The following is a 10,761-nucleotide window of genomic DNA, read 5'->3' as shown; positions in this document are numbered from 1 at the left end:
CCCCCGGCCCGGACAAAGGGGAACTGGTCGGATCCTCTTAAAGGGACAGTGTCCTGCCGGCTTCCTGGCGGCCGGCCTCCCCTCCTCCTCGCCCCCATTCCCTAGTTCGGTCAGTCAGCAGGTGGTCCGCGAGCGAGGCCCTGCGCGGGTGGAGGGTCCCTCGGCGCTGTGGGGGGAGGGGCTGGCTCACCCAGGTCCCATCTCTCCTGCCGGCCTCTCCTGGATGGTGGCCCTGCAGATCCTGGACCCCACCCGTCCCTGTGCGGCCCAGAGCCCCCAAACAGGGCGCCCCCCGCAACCCCTCAGCCTTTTTTGGCACGGGGCTTTCCTCTGGCTCAGGCATGCCCCTCTGCACCAGGACCCGGTGGGGGACCCGCATTTTTGTGTTTGCACATCCTGGCCCCGCAGGAGTGCGGGTCTCCACCTCACCAGAAGGCTTGGGTGGGAAGAAGCCGGCCATGTAGATTGAACTCCTGACCTGTGCTGTGGCACCTGGAGACCCTCCACCAGCCAGGCCTCCCTGGGAATTCCCGGCGTGACCTCGACAACCTGCACATCTTTGCATTCTGCCGCTTTCTGCTTTTCTGAGGGAAGGTGGGGAGATGAACGCTCTGGTTTGGGAAGAGGGGTATGCTGAGCTGTGCCCTGAGCCCCTTCTTGTGGCTGGTGGCACCTGTAAGGCTGTGGGGGTCTGAGAACCAGGAGCTCCTTTGTCCTGACTGCAATCCTGGCTGGTCTGTGTTGCCGTTTGCTTCCTTGTGTCTTAGTGCAACAAGACACCTGTGGGACCCTGGCAGTTTAGACCCTCTGAAGCCCACCTGCCCATCTGAAATGATGGCTGCCCCGTAAGTCAGTCTAGGAAAATATAGAGACACTAGCACTCCGCAGGTTTGCACAGGGCCGGCAAGCCTGAGCTGCCGCGCGCCGCTCAGGGAAACTGGGAAGAGGAGGAAGCCACTGGACCAGAACTGTGGCCCGCTGTCTGTCCATCCCCACCACCTGAACTCTGGGCTCACAGGTTCCGTTCTTCCCTCCACCTAGCTGATGACCATCTTCCTTGCATGACAAGGAACAGGGCCTCAAATGAGAAGTGCCCTTCCCCAGGGGGCTAGCAGGTGGGCCAGACCCTTTGGGCGCAGAACTGCTGTGGATGGCCAAGGCGGCTGAATCCATGCCTCATGCCACTCGCCAAACCTCGTGCCCAGCTCAGGCCACTTCTGCCCAGGGCACACCTTTTTCTAATTCTTTTTTTTTTTTTTGAGTTGGAGTCTCACTCTGTCACCCAGACTGGAGTGCAGTGGCCGCTCCCGGCCACCGCAGCCTCGACCTGCTGGGCTCCGGCGATCTTTCCGCCTCAGCTTTCTAAGTAGCTGGAACTACAGGCACGCATTACCACGCCCGGCTCATTTTTTTGATTTATTGTAGAGATGAGGTCTCGCCAAGTTGCCCAGGCGGGTCTCAAACCCGCGGGCTCAGACAATTCACTCACCTCAGCCTCCCAAAGCCTTTTCTAATGCGCAGGATGACAGGCTGAGCCACCGAGCCCGGCTCTTTTTCTAATTCTCAAGGGGCACCTGGAGCCTCGGAGGAGGCCACCATGTGGGAGGGAGGGTGGGCCGTCCTCAGCCCCGCCCCCTCTCCTCCAGGTGTTGTGAGTGCAGCGCCTCCCTTTCTCACCAGTACTATGAGAAGGATGGGCAGCTCTTCTGCAAGAAGGACTACTGGGCCCGCTACGGCGAGTCCTGCCACGGGTGCTCGGAGCACATCACCAAGGGGCTGGTCATGGTGAGCACCCCTCCCCTCACACACCCTCTCCGGGTATATGTGCGCGCGCGCGTGCGTGTATCTTCCCAAACATGCTCCAGGTCTCTCTCCTGCCATTTCTCTTGGTCTCCTTTTCGCCGCCTCTCGTTTTCTCCCATGTTTTCTGAGCCTGTTCGTTCATATCCCTCAGCCCCCACTTGGAGCCCGCCAGGTCCCTGCAGTTCATTTGGGGCTGCCCCTCGGAGAGGAGCCCGAGGGAGGAGCTGCGGGCCCAAAGGGGCTGCTGAGCTGGGTGGTCCCCCACTGCCCCCTCCAGGTGGCTGGGGAGCTGAAGTACCACCCCGAGTGCTTCATCTGCCTCACCTGTGGGACCTTCATTGGTGACGGGGACACCTACACGCTGGTGGAGCACTCCAAGCTGTACTGGTGAGTGCCTTGAGCCTTCTCTGAACCAGGGGGCCCACCCATATCACAGTCTGCAAGGGCACTGGCTCTCCCACCCCAGGGCCCTTGCCCCCTCTGTGTGGTGAGGTTTGAGGGGCAAACATTCATACCTCCCTTCCCTTTACATCCCAAATGATTGAGAAAAGACACAGGAGTCAAACAGAGAGCCTCAGATGTCAGCTTTCTTACTGAGGTGTGCCTGCAGTGCAGTGCTGGCACTAACCACCAGAGTCGGTGTAGACCCCGCAGTTAAAGACACAGCCCATAGCAAGACTGCCCCCACTTCAGCCACTGCCTGCCAGGTCAGGGGACCCCAGGCCATTCCCGCTTCTGACCGACTGGCTACAGATTCAGGGATTCCCAAGACCCTGTCAAGTTTGATAATTTGCTAAAGGACTCACAAAACTCAGGAAAGCCTATGCTTAGGATTACAGTTTTAGTATAAGGGATACAGCTCAGGACCAACCAAGCGAAGAGATGCCTTCCCTCCCTCCCCTGGCATATCAGTGTGTTCACCAACCAGGAAGCTTCACTGAGCTTCGGCATCCAGGGTTTTTATTGGGGTTTCATTATGTAGTCATGATTGATGAAATCATTGGCCACATGATTAAAATCAGTCTCCTGTCCCCTCCTTGGAGGTTGGGCTGGCTAAAAGCCCCAACCATCTAGTCAGATGGTTGGTCGTTGTGCCGACCGCCCCCCCACCTGAGTCATCTCATTACCCCAGACTCTGGTGTAGTCCAAGTGACTCATAGTAATGCAGGTTTCAAGCATGTAAAGCCTCTCTCCCAGGAACCAGGACAAAGACCAGACACGTTCTTTTAAAACACTGATAAAGCTGGATTAGAAGACAGCATGGATTGATCCCAAATGGGCTTTTAATGACTTCCTCTTGAACCGGATTTATCCCCAGGCCTTGTCTTGGCCCTCTCACCGTATCACAGAGAATACACAAACCCAGAATGACTCAGAGGGACAAGGGCTGGCTGGGCATGGTCAGGTCCTGCCCTCAGGCCCGTCACTCAGCTAAGTCCGTCATCCTCCTGTGGGAGGTGTGAAAGAAGGGGGAGGGGAAAAGAGCTGGGGGCTGGGGGCTGCAGGGATGCTGATACTGGTAGCTGTCTTGACACTCTTTTCTTCCCACTCTTTGGGTCCCCGCTGCTGGCGGCTTTTGCAGTGGCCACTGCTACTACCAGACTGTGGTGACCCCCGTCATCGAGCAGATCCTGCCTGACTCCCCTGGCTCCCATCTGCCCCACACCGTCACCCTAGTATCCATCCCAGCCTCATCTCATGGCAAGCGTGGCCTCTCCGTCTCCATCGATCCACCTCACGGCCCGCCGGGCTGCGGCACTGAGCACTCCCACACCGTCCGCGTCCAAGGGTGAGTGGTCGGCCTGGCAAGACTGCAGCTGGTATGACTGGCCATTGATGTGGTGGGTGGTAGGCTCCGGAACCGAGGGCCCTGGGGATGGTGAGTGGGTTCAGATGGAGCCCAATTCTGACCACCTAGCATACCGGTCTAGTCAGTCCTCTGGAAACCATTACAAATGCCAGGTAGAATATGACAACATTTTATCTAGCCCATGTTTGACCTGACAAGAAAGAGGAGTAACCAGGTCAGAAACTAGAGGAGGAGGAGCCCACGGCTGTCGGCAGAATGTTAAGCTTACAGGCAAAGCTGAATTGCTTCAGTTTTCAAGTCTTTTCATGGCTGGAACCAAAGAAGCTAGTCCAAGAGAACTGCCTTCCCCCTGCCCCAGAAAGCTGGGACCCCAAAAGACTCTCAGGGTGAGGGTGAATGAGAAATAAACCACACCTTCCATAAGCCTACCTACTCCCAGAACTACAAGTAAACTGTCTGCTTTGAACCTGAGTGGAAGATGGGGAGAAGGGAATTACCCCAGAGAATTTGCAAACTCAGGTTTCCAGACCAAATTCTTATACCTGGGTGCTTCAAAAATCCTCAAGGCAGAATTGAAAAAGTTTACTTTAAAGTGGTTCCCAGCCAGGCACGGTGGCCCGTGCCTGTCATGCCAGCACTTTGGGAGGCAGAGGCGAGAGGATTGCCTGAGCCCAGGGGTTAGAGACCAGCCTGGGCAACTTGGCAAAACCTCATCTCTACAGTAAACTTAAAATATTAACCGGATATGATTAGTGGCATGTGCCTGTAGTTCTAGCTACTTGGAAGACTAAGGCAGAAGGATTTACCTGAGCCTGGCAGGTCAAGGCTGTTTGGCCATGAGTGTGCCGCTGCACTCCAGCCTGAGCCACAGAGTGAGACTCCAATTCAAAAAATATTAAAGTAATCCCCAACAGTAGTGCTCCTAGGCACTGAAAGAATTAGATGCAGGTCTTTTCTGGGGGTCTTCTCCGGTCTAAATTGAGTTTACTTAGTAAGTATTCTAAGGAGGATAAACAATTGGGTCAAAAATCACTGAACATATAAGGAAGCAAGACACCATGAGTGAGAGCCAGCAGAAACAACAGGAAACAGAACTAGGTCAACAAAATCTTCTGATACTGGAATTGTCGGAAACAATGTACAGCAATTATGCTCAATATGTTTTAATAAATAAGAAATATTTTCATATGAGTGAAGAGCAAATAAATGTGGATAAGAACCAAATAGAGCCCCTAGAAGTGAAATATGTCATTATTAAAATGAAAGCCTCGTGAAAAAAGGTTTAATAATAGAGTAGGATTTAGAAGAACTGAGGAGAGAAATAGACAAAAAAATGAAAACTGTGAAAGAGAGATTAGCTGCTTAGAGGACAGATTAAGAAGATCTAATAATCATCCATTTGGAACTCCAGAAGGAGAAGAGAAAGAGAATGGAGAGAGGCAATATTTGAAGATATAACGGCTGAGAATTGCCCAGAATTGATAAAAGACACTCACTGATCCACAGACTTAAGCCTGGTAAATCCCAGATGGTAAAAGAAATTCACCCGTAGACACCTCTAGTGAAACCGTACTATACCAAAGGCAGAGGAAAATGCCTTAAAAGTAGCCATAGAAAAATGACAGATTATCTTCAAAGAAGGGACAATTAGATGGACAGTGGATTTCTCAACAGAAACAATGAAAACCAGAAATCAGTGAATTGCTGTTTTTGATGCACTGACCAAAAGTCACCATCAACCTAGAATGTTCTGCTTTAGGAAAATATCCCTCAAGAATGAGGGTAAGATAAAGACATGTTAAGGCAGACAGCGGAGATTCTCCAGATGGTTCTCAAGCATGCCGAAAAGGTCTGGACTGCAAGAAGGGGTGAAGGTTAGGGAGCCCACCCAGCTGCTAGCTCGCTGGGTGACTTTGAACAGCTCCCTTCTCTCTGGGCCTTGGGATCTGTCTGGACGATGCGGGAATGGGACACCTTGGAGCCTTCTCAGATGTCTCCTGAGCCTCCATTGACACCTTGAGAGTTAGCATTCAGTGTTTCCCCCCCCGCCAGCATGGAAGCCAGATGCCAGGAATACTTCTTGCACACCTGGCAGGTAGCAGGCACTGTGTAAGCCTTGATGAGATGGGAAGGTGGCACTGGAGGAGGAAGATGATATGGGGCTTGACTGTGCCTCCACCCCCCTTGGTATCAGCCAGGCCAGCAACTGCCTTATGTATATAAGAACAGACAGGCTAGTGAGAAATGAGGACATTCCCAGACTGAGGGCTCTTACCAGACGTCCAAGGGAGGTGCCCCCAAGGCGGAAGTCCTAGCTGGTCCCTGAAAACCAGACAGGTTTAGAAAGGAAGAGAGTCAGTGACGACTCCTCCCTGTCTGCCTCACTAGATAAGCATTCCTTTCAGCCACATCTGGAACATCCCAGTAATTTCTGCCAAGAGCCACGCCCTTCTTGGAAGCAGCCCAACTTGCCAAAGATTTGTTTGTTTTCAACTAGTTTTGGTTGACCACTTTTCATTCTGTTTATAGTAGCATTCTGAGGAAAGTTTAATTTATCCGGGCCCCAGCCCCTGCTACCTTAGCAGGAGACTGAGGGAGGGGACGCAGAGAGGGTTTAAGGAGCATATCTTCAAGGCCAGATCCATGCGAGGCCTGTGTCAGTGAAAATATGTTCTTTGCTTTTTCAACTTTTGATCTTGAAATCTTTTAAGCTTACAAATATTTGCTAAAATAATAAATACGTTGCATGCCTATTACCCTTCACTTATGTTCACCAGTTTTTAACTTTTGGCCACATTTGGGAGCTTTATGTGTGTTTCCCTCTATTCATGTGTATATGGATATAGGTACATACATGAGTATAGTGACTTGCTTCTATCTGTACATCCACATATACGAGGCGGGACCCCAAAATCCAGAATTATCTTTTGGAGGGCAGGCCCCGTAGAGTGCAGGCTTCCCCTGCTACGTAAGTGTTCTAGGAACCCATCAGCATGAGTGTACCAGCTAGCAGTGTTCAGCTTTAGTGATTTTTTTTTTTTATATATTCTTTCAGCATATTTGCCCATTTCATGATGGGTGACTTATGAGCACACCTGGCCACACCGCACTGAGTGTTTAGTAGTTTTTGGCCAGAAACGGCATGACCCCCCTTGCCTCTGTCTCCCTCTTCACCCCATCTCCCCCCCCGAGCAACTGTTTTTGTTTCCTCAGAAGAAAAAAGTCCTCAAAGGGAAATGTTTTGACAGTGTGGAATAGGTGAAACAAAAAATGACAGAAGCACTAAATGGCATCAAAACTGACGAGGACAGAAACGGTTTTGAGCAGTGGAAAAAGCGTCTCAATAGGTGTATTGCATCAAACGGAAAGTACTTAGAAGGTAACTGAAGTTTAAACATGTAAGAGTAAATGCACAATTTTTTATAAATAAATTCCGGCTTGGGGGGGTTGCCTCTCATATATTCATATCGTTTTATTTGCTGATCATTTGAGAGTAAGTTGTAGACATCCTTGACATTCCCCCAAGCACTTTAGACATTCTTCTGACAACAAGGGCATTCTCTCACAGAATCGTCCGTTGTGTCTTATAGTACAGTGATCTCATTTAGGAAATTTAACGTCGATACTTTTTTCATTTCTGAGTCGGAGTCTTGCTCCGTCTCCCAGGATGGAGTGCCGTAGCATACTCACGGCCACCGCAACCTCAACCTGCTGGGCTCAGGCGATCCTTCTGCCTCAGCCTTCCAAGCAGCTGGGACTACAAGCATGTACCACTACGTCTGGCTCATTTTTTATTTATTGTAGATATGAGGTCTTGCTACGTGGCCCAGGCTGGCCTCGAACTCCTGGGCTCAGGTAATCCTCTGCCTCAGCCTCCCTAGGTGCTGGGATTATAGGCGTAAGCCACTGTACCAGCTGATACCAATATCTAACACACAGTTCATATTCAGATTTTGCCAGTTGTCTCAATACCATCCTTTATAGCAGTTTCCCCTAACCCAGGATCCACTCCGTGATCACACACTGCGTTTCATCGTCCTGTCTCTTCAGTCTCTCTTCATCTGTAACAGCTCCTCCGCCCTTGCCCTTCATGAGCTTGACGTTTTGAAGTGTTCGGGCCAGTCGTTAAGTAAAATGTCTCTCCATCTGGGTTTGGCAGAGGTGCCTGTCCTCTTCATGAGATCTAGGTTCCGCGTGTCTGGGCTGACGCCGCCTAAGTGGTGCCGTGTCCTTCCAAGTGCATCTTGCCGGGAGACATATGATGTCAGTGTGCCCTTTACTGGGGATACTAGCTTTGATTACTTGGTTAGTTTTCTCTACTGTAAAGGATTTTTTTTCCCTTTGTAATCGATAAACCATTTGTGAGATTTGACTCTGTAAATATCCTATTCCCAAAAGCCTTTCGCCAAGTGGCTTTAGCACCCACTAATGATTTTCTGTAGCAGTTCTTGCTGTGATGGCTACAAAATGGTAATTTTTTGCTGTTCTTTTTTGCTGCATTTCTTAGTTGGCCTTCTGCATAAGGAAGAGCTTCTCCCCTGTATGAGAACATAGTCTTGATAATGAAGAACGTTTATGGATCTGTTTGTTTGTTGTTGCTGTTGTTTTGTTTTTTTGAGTTGGAGTCTCACTCTGTCACCCAGACTGGAGTGCAGTGGCCGCTCCCGGCCACCACAGCCTTGACCTGCCGGGCTCCGGCGATCCTTCCGCCTCAGCCTTCCGAGTAGCCGGAATTACAGGCGTGCGCTACCACGCCCGGCTGATTTTTTGATTTATTGTGGAGATGAGGTCTCGCTGCCCAGGCGGGTCTCGAACCCGCGGGCTCAGGCAATCCACTCACCTCAGCCGCCCAAAGGCGCGGGATGACAGGCTGAGCCACCGAGCCTGGCGGATCTGTTTTTCTTAAAGGCCCCTCTCTGCCTTACCCTCACCCCTTCTCTATCCCAGGGAGCTAGGGCAGAGACAAGGTGAACATTTCCTAAAAATCTTTTACAAGACAAAATGAAAACTGGGTCACTAACACCAAAGAGTTCAAAGAAACAAGCAAATCTGGCAAGTTGGCCTTTTTGTGAGTTAGCTCATGGCAACCCATCGTGTCTTTGCAGTCTTCACCCTGCAACTGTGACTCGAGGCAGGCCGGTAGCCCTCCTTGCCAGGTCAGGAGGAATGGGAGCTTGGCCTCCTCTTGGAGGGCAGGTTTGGGAGTCGAGTAGGAAGACAGCATTGCTAGACCTTTTGGGCATGCCCGTCTGGGGCAGATCTGCCCCCGTGGTGCAGACGGTCAGCTGAGCCTCTAGTGTGGGGTAGCCAGCACCTATAGGTCTGCTGCCTTTCTTCAGTTCACACCTGTGGCGGATGCTAGTCATCGGTTACAGAATTCATCCCACCAAATCAGAACTGTGTGTTCCGGATCATTGTTGCCTCCCGGTCACAAGGCAGACTCCTCGGCCTCCTCACCCTCCATCTGTTTCCCTTGGCTCTGGTTTCCTGTTGGGCCTCCGGGGGACAGGCCGGCACCGACCTGACCACTGCTCTACCCACAGAGTGGACCCAGGCTGCATGAGCCCAGATGTGAAGAATTCCATCCATGTCGGAGATCGGATCCTGGAGATCAATGGCACGCCCATCCGGAATGTGCCCCTGGACGAGGTATGGTCCACGTCCAGGGGCAGCATTGAAGGTGGTGCCCTCAGACCTGACCCCTCCCCTCATAGCCACCATGGCGGTCGCCCCTGTTCACACACTTGCTCTCTCCAGATTGATCTGCTGATCCAGGAAACCAGCCGCCTGCTCCAGCTGACCCTTGAGCACGACCCCCACGATATCCTGGGCCACGGGCTGGGGCCGGAGACTAGCCCTCTGGTCTCCCCGGCCCCCACTCCCAGTGGGGAGGCAGGCGGCTCTGCCCGGCAGAAACCTGTCTTGTAAGTCAGCCCGCTCCTTGGTTTAAGCTGGGTCCTTTCACTGACTGTGGGACTTGGGTGGGGGGCACACCTACAAAACAGTAGCCCAGCAAGGATGTGAAAGAGCAGGGTGGTGAGGAGTAGGAAACTAGGGGAGGTAGCTCCCCTGGCGGGGGAATTCTAGAATGCTTCTGGGTACGCTGGAACGTTCTAGAAATTCTAGAACGCTGCGTCAGGTAGCAGTCAGCAATTAGGTCAGGAGAGCATTGGCTATAGCAAAGAGATGTATTTTATAAAGATCATTCTGAGGCTGAGTACAGCTCATGCCCATAACCCCAGCACTTTGGGATACTGAGGCGGGAGGATCACTTGAGGCCAGGAGTTCAAGACTAGCCTAGACAACATAGATAAACCCTGTCTCTACAAAAAGAAAAAAAAAAATTAAAACAGCCAGCCATAGTCCTGGCTACTCAGGAGGATTGCTTGAGCCCAGAAGTTTGAGGTTACATTGAGCTGTGATTGCATCACTGCTCTCTAGCCTAGGCAACAGAGTGAAACCCTGTCTCTTAAAAAGAAAAAGAAGAAAAAAAAATTTAAAAGACCACACTGATGCCCTGTGCAGAAGGGATGTGGAGTCGGAGTACTCAGACAATAAGACAACTAGCCAGCCATCGTGGCAGCCCAGGTAGCATCAAGGGGCCTGTATCCACTTCCGAACAGGAAGGAAGAGGGGACATGGGGAAAAAACTCAGAAGCACCCTGGTCCCCCTCCGCTTACTCCTGGTGAAGACTTTTGAGGGACTTTTTTGGGGTGACAGCCGTCACTCTAAGAGGGATGGTGACATGGAAGGTGTGTTTTCCCCTTGCCTGCGTTTGGCGCTCAGGCCACCCTGTGGGTTTGGCTACGTGGGCTGGGTTCTGTATGTCTGCCTCTGCCCCACAAAGCCTGGGCCCACGTGCTGAGAGACAGAGCGTCTGACCCAGAGTCACTCGGCAGAGGAGGCCAAGGACAGGCATGCCCACCGAGGGTTCTCGCACTACAGTGGCCCTCAAACAGGAAGACGGAGCAGAAGCAGGGGATGGGGAGGAGGTGGGGAACTGGCACCAGAGCCAGGATGGGATGGGAGGCGGGGCGGGCATCTTAAGTCTGCCCCAGGAGGGCTGAGCTGTGCGCCCCTCGCCCTGGACAAGGTGATTGTGGGTGGACCCGGTGGGGCTTGCAGGCAGGGATGAGGAGGGGCAGGG

The 10,761-nt window shown here is 52.1% G+C and overlaps 1 protein-coding gene across 2 annotated transcripts in view; it reads left to right on the top strand.

Moving 5' to 3' along the window:
* The window catches only part of LIMK1 (LIM domain kinase 1), a 26,367-nt gene that overhangs the window by 5,857 nt on the left and 9,749 nt on the right, over positions 1-10,761 (top strand). For both annotated transcript variants that reach the window (XM_021706732.1, XM_021706733.1), the window contains exons 2-6: positions 1,647-1,785; positions 2,081-2,190; positions 3,386-3,592; positions 9,157-9,262; positions 9,371-9,537. In XM_021706732.1, coding sequence (XP_021562407.1) covers positions 1,647-1,785; positions 2,081-2,190; positions 3,386-3,592; positions 9,157-9,262; positions 9,371-9,537 — 729 coding nt within the window. The remainder of the gene's footprint in view (positions 1-1,646; positions 1,786-2,080; positions 2,191-3,385; positions 3,593-9,156; positions 9,263-9,370; positions 9,538-10,761) is intronic.

The sequence above is a fragment of the Carlito syrichta genome, unplaced genomic scaffold, assembly GCF_000164805.1.
Source record: "Carlito syrichta isolate Samal-C Ts95f unplaced genomic scaffold, Tarsius_syrichta-2.0.1 Scaffold315965, whole genome shotgun sequence".
Classification (NCBI taxonomy): Eukaryota; Metazoa; Chordata; class Mammalia; order Primates; family Tarsiidae; genus Carlito; species Carlito syrichta.
The sequence above is the reverse complement of the archived record's forward strand: the minus strand, read 5'-3'. Positions and strand labels throughout refer to the sequence as shown.